Source organism: Capra hircus, chromosome 15, assembly GCF_001704415.2.
Source record: "Capra hircus breed San Clemente chromosome 15, ASM170441v1, whole genome shotgun sequence".
Taxonomy (NCBI): domain Eukaryota; kingdom Metazoa; phylum Chordata; class Mammalia; order Artiodactyla; family Bovidae; genus Capra; species Capra hircus.
In genome coordinates, this window is record NC_030822.1 from 33409610 (window position 1) to 33431419 (window position 21810).

The 21810-nt window shown below is 36.0% G+C and overlaps 2 protein-coding genes across 2 annotated transcripts; both read left to right on the forward strand.

Annotated features, from left to right (window-relative positions):
• Positions 8868-9803, forward strand: LOC102191157 (olfactory receptor 52E2-like). The gene has a single exon (XM_013969697.2). The coding sequence runs from the start codon at positions 8868-8870 to the stop codon at positions 9801-9803; it is 936 nt and encodes a 311-aa protein (XP_013825151.2).
• On the forward strand, positions 15222-16157 carry LOC102190894 (olfactory receptor 52J3-like). The gene has a single exon (XM_005689926.1). It carries the CDS (start codon positions 15222-15224, stop codon positions 16155-16157), a length of 936 nt encoding a protein of 311 aa, XP_005689983.1.

The window sequence follows — 21810 nt, forward strand, 5'->3', positions numbered from 1 at the left end:
CATCTGGCAAAATTCTGCATCTCAGACTTTCTCCATGCTGTTGAATATTCTATATAATTTTTAATTTTTGTTGGTTTTTTAAACTTTTTATTTTGTATTGGAATACAGCCAATTAACAATGCTGTGATAGTTTCAAGTGTGATGCATTGATACATGAAAAAATGTTGTTACAAAATAAGAGCATAGTAGATCCTGATATTATAAATCAAAACCCAAAAGACCTGTATTGCACACTTAGAAGAGTCAAGAACATGGATGTACATATGAGTGAAAGATACTGTATAAAATAAACACACCAAAAAGTAAAAAAGAAAAAAAAAAGTTCTACATCTCTATCAAGCTTATAACAAAAATAAAATAAATCAACATGAACTGAGCTTCTATTAGATATTATATTTCTTTATACTGAGGGCATTGTCGTACTGAATCCTTAAAGGGACTTTCTAGATAGGTACTCAAACATATAATACAGATATGAATACAAGTAAACGATGTTTACTCTAGGTTCCCAAATCTCTTCTACAATGAATTCAAGGAGCTAGAATTGGAATCCAAGTGTAATTACAAGGTTTGCAATTTTGTAAAATGTTATAAAGTTTATATTAACCATTAAAAGGCAAGTGCTGCACAGGATTCTGTAAGTATAAAATGACATAAGGCATGTTAGACAGTTTGGGGCAGCATGGAGAGTTATTCAAATACCCGAGATCTCTAAGGGTTGTTCTGAACGTAGGGCTGATACATCTGCACTCCCATCCTTTCTTCATTGCCTTTTTCTGCAGGCCTGATCTAAGTAGAGAACCCCATGCACATATTTATTCTCAAGGAAAGCTGCACCCTGAATCAACTCACATCAGAGTAAAACAGAGGCCACCTATTCAGGGGTCATAAATCCAAAGGGGCTCAGTTGCTCCAAGAAATCTTACACAAGTCTGTTTTTCACAGCCTGTTTACCCTGATGAGAGTCCTGAAACCTTCTCTCTGGCTATTGTCAACCTAGCCTGTGACACAAATGAGAGCAAACTGCATTGCCTCACCTCACCAGGGGTGCTTCTGGAATGAGGATGAGTAACAACCTCAACTGAAGAAAACTTCGTAACTTACAGCTTTTCATAATGAGCTCAGTTATAGACATGCTTCCCATTTTCTGAGGGTCCCATGAGCATTGAGTGGGAATGGTCTCCCTATAGAGTCAGGGAAAGATAACACTGGGGGTTAAAGACCTGAGTTCAGAAATCAGGTTGTAAATCTTTGGAGCTGACATCTTCATAACAGGAAAATCCAAGAGAGGGGAGAGGGAAAGATGAGTCTTCCTCAGTTTCCTGGAGTCTATTTTTCAGCAGGATTGCTTGCATCTCAGAATTGCTTGTTTTTAAAAATAAATGCACAAATCTAAAAAGTAAAGATAATGTCTAGTCCCTTTGTTTTAAATAATGCCTTTTTAATTTTTAATATAAGAAAAATAAAGAAAAACTAATTTCAATCCTAAAGTCACCTTGTTATTTAAATTATATATCATAATTTTCATATTTACTTGATTTAAAATATTCAAATCATATAGACTAAATTTTATAGCATAACCTATCTCAAGACATGATATAAACTTTATTACTCTCATATTAATCAGAATAAATTCCATTGATTTTTTTAAAATGCACATCATGGTGATTTGATATAGATATATATCATGGAAGGATTTCCCCTCCTCCCACATCTAGTTAATTAACATATCTGTAACCGCACATATTTATTTGTATGTGAAAACATTTGTGTGTGTGTGTGTGTGTGTGTGTGTGTATAAGAGAGAGAGCATTTAAGTTCTAATCCTCAGCAAATTTTGATTATATAATGTAGTAATATCAACTATAGTCTTTAAATTAGGTGCTAAATCCTCAGACCTTATACATCTTATAGCTGAAAGTTTGTACCCATTTACCAATCTCTTCCTATTTTTTCCCCTAACAGCGCTTGGCAACTACTTTGTCCTGTATGTCTATTTCTATAACAGAAAATTTATTACATGAAACAAATGAAAATATGACTTTGTTGAAAACTGAATAGCATTTAAACATTATTGTGGAAACTTTGATGTCTTTAAATAAGCCACTGAGATTTATTGCTTGATTTTACATGTATGTATTCCAGGCTAGCTTTTGACCTTTAACTAATTTTTATTTTTTTTTATTTTTATTTTTATTTTATTTTTTTTAGTTTTTTATTTTTTAAATTTTAAAATCTTTAATTCTTACATGCGTTCCCAATCTTTATTGTGTGTGACAATCTCACTAATTTCATTCATTATACAACTTGGAATTTTATCATTTAACTTTAAATTTAGTTATATTCTTTATGTTATTGTTAGTGTGTCTTACATACATTACATATACACTTGAGAGGGGAACAGGCAGGAAGGCCAGGGGTCTCCAAACGGAGGAAATAGGCTGCAAGTGTCAGATATTTTTATCTCTCTCTTAAGCAGCAGGAGGAAACAAACTAGATTTATATTTTTTCCCCTTCTCTATACAAATTTAAGACAGTCCCCTGGTGGCTAAGATGGTAAGCATCTGCCTTCAATGTGGGAGACCTGGGTTCTATCCCTGGGTTGGGAAGATCCTCTGGAGAAGAAAATGGCAACCCACTTCAGTACTCTTGTGTGGAAAATCCCATGGACAGAGAAGTGTGGTAGGCTACAGTCCATGGGGCTGCAAAGAGTCGGACATGACTGAGCAACTTCACTTTCACTTTATACAAATTTAAAAAGAGGTTTCTCTTAAAATTCTGTGTTGCTACAATGACACTCAATATGCCAGCAAATCTGCAAAACTCAGCAGTCGCCACAGCACTGGAAAAGGTCAGTTTTCATGCCAATCCCAAAGAAAGGCAATGCCAAAGAATGCTCAAACTACTGCACAATTGCACTCATCTCACATGCTAGTAAAGTAATGCTCAAAATTCTCCAAGCCAGGCTTCAGCAATACATGAACTGTGAACTTCCTGATGTTCAAGCTGGTTTTAGAAAAGGCAGAGGAACCAGAGATCAAATTGCCAACATACACTGGATCATGGAAAAAGCAAGAGAGTTCCAGAAAAACATCTCTTTCTGCTTTATTGACTATGCCAAAGCCTTTGACTGTGTGGATCACAATAAAATGTGGAGAATTCTGAAAGAGATGGGAATACCAGACCACCTGACCTGCCTCTTGAGAAATCTGTATGCAGGTCAGGAAGCAACAGTTAGAACTGGACATGGAACAACAGACTGGTTCCAAATAGGAAAAGGAGTACATCAAGGCTGTATATTGTCACCCTGCTTATTTAACTTCTATGTAGAGTACATCATGAGAAACGCTGGACTGGAAGAAACACAACCTGGAATCAAGATTGCCGGGAGAAATATCAATAACCTTAGATATGCAGATGACACCACCCTTATGGCAGGAAGTGAAGGGGAACTAAAAAGCCTCTTGATGAAAGTAAAAGAGGAGAGTGAAAAAGTTGGCTTAAAGCTCAACATTCAGAAAACAAAGATCATGGCATCTGGTCCCATCATTTCATGGGAAATAGATGGGGAAACAGTTTCAGACTTTATTTTTTTGGCTCCAAAATCACTGCAGATGGTGACTGCAGTCATGAAATTAAAAGATGCTTAACTCCTTGGAAGAAAATTATGACCAACCTGGATAGCATATTCAAAAGCAGAGACTTAACTTTGCCAACAAAGGTCCGTCTAGTCAAGGCTGTGGTTTTCCCTGTGGTCATGTATGGATGTGAGAGTTGGACTGTAAAGAAGGCTGAGCACCGAAGAATTGATGCTTTTGAACTGTGGTGTTGGAGAAGACTCCTGAGAGTCCCTTGGACTGCAAGGAGATACAACGAGTCCATTCTAAAGGAGATCAGCCCTGGGTGTTCTTTGGAAGGAATGATGCTGAAGCTGAAACTCCAGTACTTTGGTCACCTGATGCGAAGAGTTGACTCACTGGAAAAGACTCTGATGCTGGGAGGGATTGGGGGCAGGAGGAGAAGGGGACTACAGAGGATAAGATGGCTGAATGGCATCACTGACTCGGTGGACATGAGTCTGGGTGAACTCAGGGAGTTGGTGATGGACAGGGAGGCCTGGCATGCTGCGATTCATGGGATCACAAAGAGTCAGACACGACTGAGTGACTGAACTGACTGATAATGTCACCTGGTTCCACCTGAAACTTAACTTTTTTCAAACCTTGAGCTAACCAATGCATTTTTGTTATGGAAATGTTTGCCTTAAGCTGTGTTAATACACTATACATTTACCCTAGACTCCATCTTTGAGTCAGTTCCACCTAAAGGCTCAGATCCTGTATGTTTTACTTGTACATTGTTCTCCTAATCTATGTTAATAAAACTATATATTTGCTTGGAAATCTACCTTTCTTTAAGTTTCATGTCAATCATTTTATGGCCTAGGATGACTCACCTAATGCCAATGTTATCTCAATGCCTGTTGTGGGTGAGGGGCCTGGTGCTATTCTCTGAATTTTGAGACATTTCCTTTCTCTAATTAGCAGACTGCTAGTAGCTGTATAATATCTGGCTAAAGACTAGCAGGGGGCACTCTTTCTTCCCTCTTCTGATGTCTATGTGAGAAACTTTCTCTATCTCTTTTATACTTTAATAAAACTTTATTACACGAAAGCTCTGAGCGATCAAGCCTCGTCACTGGCCCCAGATTGAATTCTTCTCCTCTGGAGGCCAAGAATCCCGGTGTCTTATGTGGTTCAGCAAAAAACCTTTCAACAGCACAACCCCATTATTTGGGAATTCTATAGTTGCAAACTTGCCTGCTCTCAAGAATTTATTTGTAACCTCAAATAAATAGTTATGACATTTTCACAGTCATCTATAGACATGCAAAGATCCGGGACAAATTAAATTGCCTGACATGTACATTCTCAGCTGAGGTGGACTTTTCATTTCCTCTTTCATGTTGTAAACAAGCATTATTTTTGCATTCTATTCAGTGCCACATTTTTATTATTTCCATGTTTCTTGTTGATAATCTTGCTGTTTGTAATAGCTGTCAAGTGTAGTGAAATGCACTAAAATAAATAAATATTTTAAAAATTTACTTTTGAAGTGTACTAGAATAAAATAATATTTACCTGCATTGTCCTTCTGAGTGAGTTTGTTTCCTGGAACTCATGGCTACAGCAGTGCAAGAAGCTTGTAGGAACCTAGATCTGCGTTTCCTCTAGGAATGATATTTTCCTACATTTTAATTCAGTGACCATGTGATTTTATGGAAAATAACTACTGAGAATAATGAGAAAGGACTATGCCTGTGCATGAATACCTATGTATATGTATACCCTGCACCCCTGCCACACACACACACACACATTCATCTGGAGTTGGGCTTACTCTCTCGTTTCCCCACAAGAGAACTCAGGTTGAGGGAATTTGTTGGTGCAGAGCAGTGCCAGTCTGAGGAAAGGTGAGTCGATGAGGGTAAAGAGAAACATTTCTTCTTACTCTTGCCAATCTGTTTTGTCTTGTTCTTTGCTCCACCGGGGTCCTATAACCTCCCATCTAGATTTTGGAACTCTTATTTTCATCCATTACTGGTTGCTAAGCAGGTGTTTCTGTGAGGGAAGATTACAAAGACCTCCTATTCAGTCACCTTCCTAATGTAAACCTGACATCAATCACTGCAGATGGTGACTGCAGTCATGAAATTAAAAGATGCTTACTCCTTGGAAGAAAAGTTATGACCAACCTAGATAGCATATTCAAATGCAGAGACATTACTTTGCCGACCAAGGTCCGTCTAGTCAAGGCTATGATTTTCCCTGTGGTCATGTATGGATGTGAGAGTTGGACTGTGAAGAAGGCTGAGCACCGAAGAATTGATGCTTTTGAACTGTGGTGTTGGAGAAGACTCTTGAGAGTCCCTTGGACTGCAAGGAGATCCAACCAGTCCATTCTGAAGGAGATCAACCCTGGGATTTCTTTGGAAGGAGTGATGCTAAAGCTGAAACTCCAGTACTTTGGCCACCTGATGCGAAGAGTTGACTCATTGGAAAAGACCCTGATGCTGGGAGGGATTGGGGGCAGGAGGAGAGGGCGATGACTGAGGATAAGATGGCTGGATGGCATCACGGACTCGATGGACGTGAGTCTGAGTGAACTCCGGGAGATGGTGATGGACAGGGAGGCCTGGCGTGCTGTGATTCATGGGGTAGCAAAGAGTCAGACACAACTGAGCGACTGAACTGAACTGAACTTTGTTTCTTTTCCTTAGAAACCAGGGTTCCCTAATGACTCTCTCTTTTTTTTTTTTTTAACTCAAAACCAGATTAGAATCTTGAATCCTCAGAGGTCTCTTTTGTGCTTTATAAAGCTAGCTTTGGGGAATTTCTACTGAAAGCTCTTCCAGGCAAAAAGCAGTGCTCTCATAAAGACTAAGTGGTTTAAGAAAAAACAGAGACAGGATTCCATCCTGGTGCTCTGTCTGGTGAGTCTTTTCTGTCTCCTAACTCACAGTGTATCCAGAGGCCACAGTGATGGACAAAAGGAAAGATGAGAGAAAAAAAGGAAGAGAAGAGACACAAGATAAGTTTGAGGGAAAGAAGACTGAGACAGAAGTTTAGAGAAATGGATAAAATCATATTTAGGAAGGAGCATGTAATCATAATATACACATTTGGACTTCAGCCTGAATCTATCCTGTGCAGTTTAGAAAAATCACTCTCCTGACATCTAAAGAATGATGGATAGCATGGTATCTTTAAAGTAGGCTTAAAGTGTTCAATATCTATCTAAAACCAAAAGTATATCATATTTAGGGCTTTAACTTTATTCCTTCTTTTATAGATGAAAAATGCTTGTCACTTACTTTCCTTTGATTACACTGTAAATAAGTCATAAATCTGGGTTTCAACACAATTAGTCTGACTGCAGACCTCATACTTTCAAGTACTGTAAAGTACTGTGCTGTAATAAATCCAAAAAATGATAATGATTTAAACTAATTTCACTATGAATGAGACAAATGCACTGATTTTTAAAATACTGAAGAGGTAAAATTAGTTGTATTTTTTGATAATGTGTGAGAGAAGAGGATGCTATTCAGATATTTTTCTTTCTTTTTTAAATTTAGGTATAATTGACATATAATGTTATATTTCTTTCAAGTGTACAACATAACCTACATCTTATGAAATAATAAGATACACCACAATAATCTGATTAACATCCATCACCATAGATAGTTACAACCTGATTTCTGGTCTAGGAATACAAAAAAAAAAAAAAAAAATTAAGACTCTGTCAACTTATGTTAATGAATCACAGAAAATTTTGCTTCCATAATTGAATTCTACTTTCAATTATCTATACCACACATTTTTTAGAGTATTCACTATTGCATTTCAAGGCCACAATATTATGGAAGAAAGAGTTTATTCTTAAAGACATTTCACAGAGTGCCTCCTACAAATAACATCTATTGCTTTCAGCTTCCCTTGTTTTCATGTCTGTCATTTCCTCCTAGGAGTTCCCTGCTTCCTCACACTTATCATCAGGTCTAGATGATACCTGATTGTCTTAGTGAAACTGTGATCATAATTTCCATTGCTCTTCTGGCATTTTCCAATAACACAAAATGATGAAAAGACCCTTCTTACTACAAAACCACTATCAGTAATAAATGATCAAAATTTTTAAAATACTCATCTAACAATTGCCATAAGTAAACTACATAAAATCTGTAAAAACAGCTTTAGTAATTTTGAAAATGGTATACCCAGTTTGCTCAGAGCAGGCGTCTATTTAGTTTTTTTCTTCAACATACTTGCCATGAATCTTAAACTGTTACAACTATGACCTCCTTAGATTATAATGAAGATATGACATCTTGTATTCAGATAGATGTGGGTTTAAAAGAGATGATGTGTCTGTTTGAATGTGTGTAAAGGAGAGGGAACTATGTACATATGATACGGGTTAGGCATGTATTAGCTTTTCCTTATTTCCATTCTCTTTTCATTTCAATTTAGTGTTTTCTCCTCTATTTTCTTTCTATAGCTCTGTAACTATAAAAATTACAAGTTTTGACAAGTCTTTTAAACTATATGAGGTTTAGATCCATACGTAAAGATGGGATTAATGTTTTCCTATCTGTGTTTATAAAGATTAGAGATAATATTTTCACATGTTCTGTAGCATTGGAATTAGTAAGCAAGTACCTTAATGAATGGTAGTTGATGCTGCCATTTTAACTGCACTTTAACTGCATATTTTAATATTAATGAATAAATATTAACAAATGGCTTACCTGAATCCTTTATAATTATTTTGAATCTTTTAGATTGCATCTTAATGAATATGTATTCATTAGTGATTATTAGAAAAAATGCTTTAATACCTGTGTGTTACCATCTAATCAAATGAAACTACAGACCATTTCAGAGGCTGGCAAAGCCCTATGTATGTCAATATTGAAAATAAATTATGCTGCTGATGATAAGAGAAGGTAATTAATGAGTTGTTAATATTAAGGCAAAATTTTAGCATAATACCAGTGATAGAACCATTGCAAATTAGCAGAGAAGAAAAGTGCTAACAAAGATGAATACATTATGTAGAATTTTTTATGACAATCCACTACAAAATTTCTAAAACCTTCTAAGAATTTGCTTTTTCACACTATGTTTATGTATTGATACTACATTTCTTATTGTGTGAATTAACTGAGGAAGTGAGTATACTCAAATGTATGGTATTCTTATTTTCTTTAGGTTTAAAACATTGCAGAGTTTTACTCAGTACTCTGAAGATTGGTAAACACCCATTTGTAAGGAAGATGGACTTACGCACTACCAAGCAGGATGTCCCTTCCCAATGATACCCAGTTTCACCCCTCCTTCTTCTTGTTGCTGGGAATCCCAGGACTGGAAACACTCCACATCTGGATTGGCTTCCCCTTTTGTGCTGTGTACCTGACTACACTGATAGGGAACTTCACTATCCTATTTGTGATCCAGGCTGAGAGCAGTCTACACCAGCCTATGTTCTACTTCTTGGCCATGTTGGCTACCATTGACTTGGGTCTCTCCACAGCTACCATCCCTAAGATGCTTGGGATCTTCTGGTTTAGTCTCAAAGAGATTCTCTTTGAAGCCTGCCTCACTCAGATGTTTTTCATCCACAACTTCACTGGTATGGAATCAGCAGTCCTCTTGGCAATGGCTTATGACCGCTATGTGGCCATCTGCAACCCCCTCCGATATAGCACTATCCTCACCAACAGGGTCGTTTCTATGTTTGGTGTTGGTGTGCTGGTGAGATCATTTATTTCTGTTATTCCATTTGTATTTCTCATTTTACGGCTGCCCTTCTGTGAGAATCAAGTCATCCCTCATACCTACTGTGAACACATGGGTCTTGCTCGCCTATCTTGTGCCAGCATCAAGATCAATATCATCTATGGCTTAGGTGCTATTTCAATCCTAGTGTTTGATATCATAGCCATTGCCCTTTCTTATGTTCAGATACTCCGTGCTATTTTTCGTCTTCCTTCTCGTGAAGCACGACTCAAGTCTCTCAGCACGTGTGGTTCCCATGTTTGCGTAATTCTTGCCTTCTATACACCAGCTCTATTTTCCTTTATGACACATCGCTTCGGCAGAAATGTCCCCCGTTATATTCACATACTTTTGGCCAATCTCTATGTTACAGTGCCACCAATGCTCAACCCTGTCATATACGGAGTAAGAACCAAGCAGATCTATGACCGTGTGAAAAAAATGTTATTACAAAAATAAGGAATTAAAATGGAATAGCACCTAATATGTATGAGATGGAACTTTTGAGCAGGGAAATAACTTATTATATTAAATTATGTACATTTAAGTGTGATTGACAAAATATGTATTTTGGCTCCCTTCTGTAACTATTTTAATTAGGTCAGACACTGAAAAATCTAAGCTTTGTTATCCAATTCAAATGGTAAGTGAAAGTCCGTGACAGTCTTTATATATGATATTTGATCACTGGTATCAGTAAATTTGAAGTAGAAATATAGAATGTACCTTTTTTTTTTGTATTTGATCTTTCATGTGGATTTTTTTGGATGATTCTCACTCCCTCTTTATCTCCATGTTGCCCTGTAACTGTTTATCCCTTCTTGCTTTGCAATCCTCTCTTGTTTCTCCTTCTTTTTCTCATTTTCTCTACCTTTAGAACTCAATCATTTTTATTTTAAGGACTTAAATATGATATCCTTTGATTTCATCATAAATATTATAGACATCCAAAATTGTGTCATAGATTAGGTATTTATTTTGCACATAAAATTGAACTAGGGAAATGAATGCCTATAAAAGCTTCATTATAAATGTTTGTGTAGAGTTTATCACAGATATATTTAGGTTTCATAAACCAAACTATGACATAAACGTAAGTAAATAAACCATCTACAGCCTAGAATGGTTGACTACATTCACATTCTTAGTTCTATCTGTTTCATTTATTCATTAACAGACAGAACTTGTTTGGTCCTAGTTCTGTCTTTAATATACATATTTCAATGATCCTCAGTTTCCTTATTTTATAAGCATTGCCATAGTTTTATTTCAAAGGTTAAGCATGAAGACTTAATTACATTGCATAATGTTTATACAATATAGTACCTGCATGTTTTTTATAGTAAATAAAAATAATTATTAGTCATTAACATTATCATCAGACTTCCTTGGTGGCTCAGTGGTGAAGAATCCACCCGCCAATGCAGGAGATGTGAGTTTGATCTCTGAATCAGGAAGATCTCCGAGAGAAATAAAATGGCAACCCACTCCAGTATTCTTGCCTGGGAAATCCCATGGACAGTGGGACCTAACTGGCGACAGTCCATGAGATTGCAAAAGAGTTGGACATGATTGGATGGTTAAACCACTACAACAGCATTATCATCATTATCATTTGTGTTATCATATCTTGTTATTGATGCTCACCCTTGACAACAATATTTCTATTAGAGATGTTTATGGGTTTTTATTTTAGTATTAGCTTTATACAAAATACCCTGAAGCTGTAGTGACACAATTAAAGTACAATTAGTGTCAAATTTAATATATATTATCCATAAATTTAATTTATATTTTTTATATTTATGTTTAGTGTTACCTCTTAGTCTTTAAAATAGAAATGTGTAATTTGGAAATACTTACATAATTTATTTTTCTCTTTATCCATATATAATGTGAGGAAAGTAATCTCTACAATCTTCTGTCATTTCATTTATATCTGTTACTTTTAATCATATGTTCCTCTTTCTAATTTCTTGTATCCTAATTTCTTATATCATCAATCTGATGACTCTATCACTGAAGTACCTTTATCACTGGGCACTTTCAATCTTCCAGATCAGCTGATTTTATTTCATTTGTTGTGTTTAATCACTAAGTTGTGTCTGCCTTTTTATAACCCCATGGACAGTAGCCTGCCTCTATCCATGGGATTTCCCAGACAAGAATACTGAAGTGGTTTGCCATTTCTTCTCCAGCTAATCTTCCTAATCCAGGGATTGAACCTGCATCTCCTGCATTGGTAGGCAGATTCTATACCACTGAGGCACCAAAGAAGCCCTTTTATTTCAGAATTATCTGAAACATTTTCATTTTTGCCTCTGATACTACCATCTTACTGTTTCTAGCAATCAGCATATGACATTTGTAATTTTGCTACATACTCTATGCCAAAAATCTCTCCCAGTTTCAGTTTTGCTATTACTTTTAACATTCTTTTTGGTCATCATTTTGTAGAGGTATGTCTAGTCCTTAATAAACTCCTCTGCAATCCAAATATACCTACTTTATAAGACTTACTGACTTGCCCTCCCTTCCCCAACAAGTAAATACTAATATTACACCAATTTTCTGAGATTTATATTTTAAAATCTACTACTCAAATGAAATCTTATTTCAGAAAAACACTGGTTTACATGGGAATGAATTTTTATATATTAACAAACTCTAGGGAAATTTCTTTTACACTATTTAAAGTAGAATAATGCTTAATTTTTCATTTATTATTTATTCAGGGTTCTCTTACAACTTAATATAATATCTTGCAATGACTGCCTATCATCTCCTCTACTCCCAGATCATATGAAATTTAATGCTACTTACCTATTAAGTGACTCACAGGCTACTCAATAAGTGTCTGCTGAATGAATCAATATAAGAATGAAAGAACTTATTGCTTATCAGTCATAGCATAATACAAGAAAGTTGATATCAAATATATGTATTGATATAAGTTATTATGCCAGAAACTACTGAAACAGGCTGGGTAAAGGATACATTGTATTGAGAAGAAAAGAGTAACTGATTTAATTATGAAAGCAGGGAGGAAGTAAGTTAGCAAAGCTTTCCAATCCAATGAATTTATTCATGCAAAATAGAATATAAATTGGCAAATTATTTGTGACAAGTAATAGCAACATTAGGTAATAATTGTCTTAAACATGTTTACAATTATCATCCTGGTTAGGATGTCTCATCATTACAAATAAAAAAAATCTTAGTATAAATTTACTTCAGTGTAATGAAATGTACTATTTTGTATAACAATAAGCTCAGTGAAGAACAGGATCAGCTGCCCAAAATGTAATCAAGGTTTCAGTTTCTATGTAGCTTTTTAGGAACTAAAAAAATTATCTCCATAGGGATATTGAAGTCTTCCTTTCATGATTGAATGCCCAGTTTTAATTTTTCTATGATTAAATATTATACTTTTAACTTTATGCTCTCATTATGTTAAAAATACATTTTGATTTATGACTTTGAAATGTTAGAATAACATATCTTTTCTTTCTTTGGTTCCCATTCATTTCATTTATCTAAATACATTCCTTTTATAATTTTTATGTTATTTATTTTTTATTATCTTACACCCAGTAAGAGTAGCACTGCATGGGAAAAAAAAAATTAAAGACTTTGTCTTATAGAAAAATTATGATATGTCAATAAATTATTGATGAGTGCTAAGACATGGATGTGGGAAGGGAAGATACATGTGTCAGTGACTGATGCCCTAAACTGCATTTTTATATTTAATAAAATTGTGTTCTAAAATTCAGCCAGTAAGAGATTCTGTTCACTTCATTCTGTTCACTTCATATGCATAGGTTTTGATGGTATTAGTTTTGTGTCTCTGACTTCCTATTAACAATATATGCTTGCATTGGGGGAAAGGTGTGGACTAAAGACTATGTCTGCCTCCACATCAGTCCCTTTGCCCCAGGTACAGATAATGGAATTTTCCCCAAGAGACTCTGAGTTGTTAGTCTTGATTCCCATAGGGGGTATGAGTTGGCTTTGCTTTCAGACATGACCCCAAAGATCCTAAGTACAGGTAGTATAAAACCATATTCTCTTTCGTAGGTGTATTGGAGCTCTCTAGCCCTATTCCTCCTGAAGGTAAGTTGCTTTTGAAATGTGTGATGGAGATGGATAGTCATTAGAGACCAGTGTTCAACAGTGAAGGAATGAGCTACAGTTGAATTTATTAAGCTCTGTATCACCACTGTAGAAAGATTTTCTGACAGAAAAAGTTTTTCAGTGGGTCATGCTGAAACAATTTAAATTTTTAAATAATCACCTATAAAGGGAATTTAAATTATGGTATAAATGATGATCTCTACTGCCAGGGATAATTGTGTATTTGGGCAATTTGTGTATTATAATACTTTAAAAATAAGATCATCATAGACCCAGAGTTAAGTGCTAGTTTATAAAGCTTATTACCAAGAGGGAAGCAGAGAAGTAAGAAATCTGAAGATGGAGATTAAATACAGTCTAGAAGGATTTACTGGCTGGGGATTCTCTACTTTAGTCATAACATTATTAAAATATTTCCCCAAATTTAGACTTTTGTCTCTCACTTTCATCAAGAGTTGATTAACCTGAGACTCCCTTCCTCCCTTCCTTCTTTTTTTATCCCATCCTTTGTTCCTCCCACCCTTTCTTCCTTTTTACTTCCATTTTTGTTTTCTTCTTTCCCTTCTTTAAGCTTCTCTTTCCCTTCCTCCACCCCTTTCTTCCCACACTCCTTGGCCCCCTTCTTCTCTTCAGTAGTGCTGTACAATCTCTTCTTGTTTTTTGTTCCAGAAAGAAAGAGGAGAGAAAGAAAAAGGGAAGAAGAAAGAAAGATGGAAGAAAAGAAGGAAAAAAGAGCTGACAGAAAAGAAAGAGAATGAAAGACAAGGTGAGGAAGAGAGAAAGGATGGAAAACCATACCTACATTGTGGTAAATCAGGAGCACAGGTTTCATCAGCCTGATTAGAAAGGTGTTTTTATTCTCTGAAATCATCTCCTTTCAACAAAATTTTCACTGCTCGCCCTCAAACTCTCCCCAACACATGACAAGGAACTGTAAAGATTTTAGATATTTTGAGATATTCTTAGCATTATGGCAGCCAGTAGAAACCCTGGAGAGTCTTTAGTCTATATATCCCATCAGACTATTAATATCAAAGAGACACATATGTCTCCTGGAGGTTATTTCAGGCTGTAACGTTTCCTCATTTTGTGCAACTATCTTCATATTCAATGTACAGTACAACTTGTATATCTTTGTATACCTTTTTTCTATATCTGTGGTATATTACAGTGTGTCATTGGGGTTTGTGGATAAATATGAAAAGAACAAAATGAAGCATATTTCTTCATTTAGGATATGGTATTCAGTGTAAATATTGATATTGAATAAACTGGTTTCAGAAATACTGCTTGATATGCATCGCTCTGTATATTTTGGTGCAACTCTGTCCCCATATATATATATATATGGTTTATGTGCAGGTATCCACATCTGATGTTCTGTGATTTGGTGTTGATATGTTTAATTAAGGTATACTTCGTCTTCAAAAAGACTAAAATCTCAATATAAACATAAACTCCTTCATGTTCCATGAATGAATTCTATGTTTTATGTGAGGTCTCAGCAAATGAGCATAAAATATTACTGCCTAATATTCAGATAAAGTCTTTCATAAAGTTAATTTTCCTTCCACTGAAAAATAGTCTGTCTGTGACAATACCTGCTTTTGTACGTAAGTTTTAGAATTAACTTTAATAATAAAAATAGAGATAAAAATTAAACCTACCGGTGTGAGTTTTTATCACTCTTATTTTCACTTCCAGAGATGGTCAACTCTTTATCTTCTCATCGATGGCAAGATGCTCCACACCAACACTTCCACTTTCCACCCAGACACCTTTTTTCTTGTAGGCATCCCAGGACTTGAGGATGTCCATGTCTGGATCTCCCTGCCTTTTTGCTTCATTTACTTAATGGCTCTGCTGGGCAATGCTACCATTTTGCTGATTATCTGGTCTGACCACACTCTGCGGGATCCCATGTTCTACTTTCTAGTCATCTTATCAGCCATAGATCTGGCCCTCTCCACATCTGCAGTGCCCCGGATGCTGGCAATATTCTGGTTTGATGCACATGAGATTAGTTTCTCAGCCTGTGTGGCTCAGATGTTCCTGATACACACCTTTACAGGAATGGAGTCGGCAGTTCTGCTGGCGATGGCTTTTGACCGCTACGTGGCTATCTGTGCACCACTCCACTACACAACCGTCCTGACGCCACAAGTACTAGCAGGCATTGGTATTGGTATTATAATGCGCCCAGTTCTACTCATGTTTCCCATTCTTTACCTAACCCATCATCTGCCCTTCTGTGGGGCTCGAATTATTGCCCACTCCTACTGTGAGCACATGGGAATCGTCAAGTTGGCCTGTGCCAGCATTCGGATTAATGCCATTTATGGACTTTTTGTGGCTTCTTTCCTCATTTTGGATGTGGCCCTGGTTGGAATTTCTTATGCCTACATCCTCCATTCAGTTTTCCGCCTCCCATCTCGAGATGCTCGCCACAAAGCCCTGAATACGTGTGGGTCCCATGTAGGGGTCATGTTTGTTTTTTATACACCTTCTCTATTCTCCTTCCTCACCCACCGTTTTGGCCAAAAAATTCCACCTTACATTCACATCCTTGTTGCGAATCTCTATGTGGTCATTCCACCTGCCCTCAATCCTATTATCTATGGTGTGAAGACAAAGCAGATTCGTGCACATGTGAGTCATGCTTTCAGCTCAAAATAGGGTTGTTTCCTTAGTTCTTGAAGGCATGGATATAACTGAAATAGTAACTTTCAGTCTACTGTAGACTGATCATCTTTTTAAATGTTTCTTATATCAAAAGGTCTTGCAGATCCTAAAAGAACAAAATTTTTGGTCTTAAATCCTTTCCTTTTCCTATTGGTATTGAGTATTTATTCTTCTGAATAAATTACATTTATTCATTACAGCAGGGAAACGTTCCATTGGAAATTCTTTCATGTTTAACTATGGAGATTGAGTGAAACTCCATATCCATCTATTTGAAAATGACATAGCATTTCAGTGGGGAAAAATTAGTTTATTATATATGCCTTGGTTTCCTCTGAATAAAATAAATACGCTTAAATATAAAATTTTAAAAAGATCTTGGGAGAGCTTATCAATAAATTTTTTAATGTATCTGATTTCTTTAAGAATGATACTGGCTATTAAATGAGTTGTTAAAAGCATCTCAAGTTCTTTCCTTTAATTTCAGTTCTCTTTTCCTTACTCTTCAGGAGAATCTATAGGCAATATGTGCCCTCACTATGTCACTATACTTCTGTCTTTCTGGAGGCATATGAAATGAAAGAACCTGGAAAAAGTACTTATATTAAAGCATGAAAATTTTGTTATGAGAAAATTGAATGTACAGAATTTTAACAGGTGGATTTTGAGTCAGGTTAAACAAGGTGTATGGAGAAGGCGATGGCACGCCACTCCAGTACTCTTGCCTGGAAAATGCCATGGATGGAGGAGCCTGGTAGGCTGCAGTCCATGGGGTCGTGAAGAGTCGGACACGACTGAGTAACTTCCCTTTCACTTTTCACTTTCATGCATTGGAGAAGGAAATGGCAACCCACTCCAGTGTTCTTGCCTGGAGAATTCCAGGGACAAGGGAGCCTGGTGGGCTTCCGTCTATGAGGTCGCACAGAGTCGGACACAACTGAAGCGACTTAGCAGTAGCAGCAGTAAACTAGCTGTGTTTTGTGTGTGTGAGGGAAAGACGTTGTTAGTTTAGTCGCAAAGTCATGTAGGACTCTTGTGACCCCACAAACTGTAGCCCATCGGTTCCTCTGTCAGTGAGATTCCTCAGGTAAGAATAGTGGTGTGGGTTTCCATTTCCCTCTCCAGGGGCTCTTCTGACCCAAGTATCAAACCCATGTTTCTTGTGCTGGAAGGTGAGTTCTTTACTACTGAGCCACCAGGGAAGTGGAAGAGGGGTGGATACTTTGGTTTATCTACATATATTTAACATATTTAGGAAAGCTTTTACCTAAATAGGCTACTTCTCCTCCAAAGACCTCGTTATTTGTGTAATATAGAATGCATTTATCATTTTGGTTGATACTTTGCAAAAGTAGTTGACTTTCAGGCATTCGGTAGAAACAAGTTTTGAAAGTCAGCTATTATAAAGGAATTTGATGAATATTCTCACAAGTACATTTTGTTTTCTTATAAAAACATTTTTCCACTATGAATCTGAGGCATTTAAGGCATTATTGATTAATGTTTCTAAATTAGTTGTGGCAGAAACTAATCTCATCAAAATAATGAAATAGAACACAAGACCAATTGTTTAATAAGAGTCTAGGAACTAATTTTCTGATGGTAAGCTCACAATATGATAAGAGAAAAATGGCTGCACAATTTTATAATATCATTAAATGGATTAGAACACATATTTTCAGAGATTGGAAATGGGAATGATAGGGTATATATCAGCAAGGCACAGGGATTGAAGATTCAGAAAAATCTTTCTTGAAGGAATTAATGTAAGGTGGCACAAGGCACATCTAAATATGATATATTTGAAGAATCTATTTCTTGTAACACCTTAAGTACTTAAATGCTCTCTTCTCTTAGATAATGGAAGATACGCAAAATGAATTTTAATTACGTCTTTTCAAGAGTTCATCCAAGAGCAGTCTTTTGAGTGTTTTTGTCCAGTTGGATGTTGTATTTCATTTGTGGCACAAATTAAATTTAATATTATCAAAGACAACAAAAACTAAAACATTAACTTTTATTATTAATGTTATTAATTTACTCTTATTAAATTGACTTTAAATATTCATTTAATGTGTGATCCCACTTTTAAGGTCACCCAGGATTACTGAAATCATTTGCAAAATAAATGCAGTATCTATCTTTAGAAGGAAACATATACATATTTCTGGAGATTGATAGGATTCATATGCATTAATCAGTAAGCCATGACATTCTCTATTAAAACTTAAAGAGTAGCTTTATTTTATTTATTTATTTATTTTTATTTTTAAATTTTTTTTATTTTTTTATTTTTTTAATTTTAAAATCTTTAATTCTTACATGTGTTCCCAAACATGAACCCCCCTCCCACTTCCCTCCCCATAACATCTCTCTGGGTCATCCCCATGCACCAGCCCCAAGCATGATGTATCCTGCATCAGACATAGACTGGCGATTCAATTCTTACATGATAGTATGCATGTGAGAATGCCATTCTCCCAAATCATCCCACCCTCTCCCTCTCCCTCTGAGTCCAAAAGTCCGTTATACACATCTGTGTCCTTTTTCCTGTTTTGCATACAGGGTCGTCATTGCCATCTTTCTAAATTCCATATATATGTGTTAGTATACTGTATTGGTGTTTTTCTTTCTGGCTTACTTCACTCTGTATAATCGGCTCCAGTTTCATCCATCTGATCAGAACTGATTCAAATGAATTCTTTTTAACAGCTGAGTAATACTCCATTGTGTATATGTACCACAGCTTTCTTATCCATTCATCTGCTGATGGACATCTAGGTTGTTTCCATGTCCTAGCTATTATAAACAGTGCTGCGATGAACATTGGGGTACATGTGTCTCTTTCAATTCTGGTTTCCTCGGTGTGTATGCCCAGAATTGGGATTGCTGGGTCATAAGGTATTTCTATTTGCAATTTTTTAAGGAATCTCCACACTGTTCTCCATAGTGGCTGTACTAGTTTGCATTCCCACCAACAGTGTAGGAGGGTTCCCTTTTCTCCACACCCTCTCCAGCATTTATTGCTTGCAGATTTTTGGACTGCAGCCATTCTGACTGGTGTGAAGTGGTACCTCATTGTGGTTTTGATTTGCATTTCTCTGATAATGAGTGATATTGAGCATCTTTTCATGTGTTTGTTAGCCATCCGTATGTCTTCTTTGGAGAAATGTCTATTTAGTTCTTTGGCCCATTTTTTGATTGGGTCGTTTATTTTTCTGGAATTGAGCTATATAAGTTGCTTGTATATTTTTGAGATTAGTTGTTTGTCAGTTGCTTCATTTGCTATTATTTTCTCCCATTCTGAAGGCTGTCTTTTCACCTTGCTTATATTTTCCTTTGTTGTGCAGAAGCTTTTAATTTTAATTAGATCCCATTTGTTTATTTTTGCTTTTATTTCCAGAATTCTGGGAGGTGGATCATAGAGGATCCTGCTGTGATTTATGTCAGACAGTGTTTTGCCTACGTTCTCCTCTAGGAGTTTTATAGTTTCTAGTCTTACATTTAGATCTTTAATCCATTTTGAGTTCATTTTTGTGTGTGGTGTTAGAAAGTGATCTAGTTTCATTCTTTTACAAGTGGTTGACCAGTTTTCCCAGCACCACTTGTTAAAGAGATTGTCTTTACTCCATTGTATCTTCTTGCCTCCTTTGTCAAAGATAAGGTGTCCATATGTGTGTGGATTTATCTCTGGGCTTTCTATTTTGTTCCATTGATCTATATGTCTGTCTTTGTGCCAGTACCATACTGTCTTGATGACTGTGGCTTTGTAGTAGAGCCTGAAGTCAGGCAAGTTGATTCCTCCAGTTCCATTCTTCTTTCTCAAGATTGCTTTGGCAATTCGAGGTTTTTTTGTATTTCCATACAAATCTTGAAATTATTTGTTCTAGTTCTGTGAAAAATATTGCTGGTAGCTTGATAGGGATTGCATTGAATTTGTAAATTGCTTTGGGTAGTGTACTCATCTTCACTATATTGATTCTTCCGATCCATGAACATGGTATATTTCTCCATCTATTAGTGTCCTCTTTGATTTCTTTCATCAGTGTTTTATAGTTTTCTATATATAGGTCTTTAGTTTCTTTAGGTAGATATATTCCTAAGTATTTTATTCTTTTCGTTGCAATGGTGAATGGAATTGTTTCCTTAATTTCTTTTTCTACTTTCTCATTATTCGTGTATAGGAATGCAAGGGATTTCTGTGTGTTGATTTTATATCCTGCAACTTTACTATATTCATTGATGAGCTCTAGTAATTTTCTAGTGGAGTCTTTAGGGTTTTCCATGTAGAGGATCATGTCATCTGCAAACAGTGAGAGTTTTACTTCTTTTCCAATTTGGATTCCTTTTATTCCTTTTTCTGCTCTGATTGCTGTGGCCAAAACTTCCAGAACTATGTTGAATAGTAGCAGTGAAAGTGGACACCCTTGTCTTGTTCCTGACTTTAGGGGAAATGCTTTCAATTTTTCACCATTGAGGATAATGTTTGCTGTGGGTTTGTCATATATAGCTTTTATTATGTTTAGGTATGTTCCTTCTATTCCTGCTTTCTGGAGAGTTTTTATCATAAATGGATGTTGAATTTTGTCAAAGGCCTTTTCTGCATCTATTGAGATAATCATATGGTTTTTATTTTTCAATTTGTTAATGTGGTGAATTACATTGATTGATTTGTGGATATTGAAGAATCCTTGCATCCCTGGGATAAAGCCCACTTGGTCATGGTGTATGATCTTTTTAATGTGTTGTTGGATTCTGATTGCTAGAATTTTGTTGAGGATTTTTGCATCTATGTTCATCAGTGATATTGGCCTGTAGTTTTCTTTTTTTGTGACATCTTTGTCAGGTTTTGGTATTAGGGTGATGGTGGCCTCATAGAATGAGTTTGGAAGTTTACCTTCCTCTGCAATTTTCTGGAAGAGTTTGAGGAGGATAGGTGTTAGCTCTTCTCGAAATTTTTGGTAGAATTCAGCTGTGAAGCCGTCTGGACCTGGGCTTTTGTTTGCTGGAAGACTTCTAATTACAGTTTCAATTTCCGTGCTTGTGATGGGTCTGTTAAGATTTTCTATTTCTTCCTGGTTCAGTTTTGGAAAATTGTACTTTTCTAAGAATTTGTCCATTTCTTCCACGTTGTCCATTTTATTGGCATACAACTGCTGATAGTAGTCTCTTATGATCCTTTGTATTTCTGTGTTGTCTGTTGTGATCTCTCCATTTTCGTTTCTAATTTTATTGATTTGATTTTTCTCTCTTTGCTTCTTGATGAGTCTGGCTAATGGTTTGTCAATTTTATTTATCCTTTCAAAGAACCAGCTTTTGGCTTTGTTGATTTTTGCTATGGTCTCTTTTGTTTCTTTTGCATTTATTTCTGCCCTAATTTTTGAGATTTCTTTCCTTCTACTAACTCTGGGGTTTTCCAATTCTTCCTTTTCTAGTTGCTTTAGTTGTAGTGTTAGGTTATTTATTTGACTTTTTTCTTGTTTCTTGAGGTATGCCTGTATTGCTATGAACTTTCCTCTTAGCACTGCTTTTATAGTGTCCCACAGGTTTTGGGTTGTTGTGTTTTCAGTCATTAGTTTCTATGCATATTTTGATTTCTTTTTTGATTTCTTCTGTGATTTGTTGGCTATTCAGAAGTGTGTTGTTC

Bases quoted from the DNA above. Each gene is read 5' to 3' on its own strand.
- LOC102191157 (XM_013969697.2), top strand. From the start codon at position 8,868: ATGTCCCTTCCCAATGATACCCAGTTTCACCCCTCCTTCTTCTTGTTG.
- LOC102190894 (XM_005689926.1), top strand. From the start codon at position 15,222: ATGCTCCACACCAACACTTCCACTTTCCACCCAGACACCTTTTTTCTT.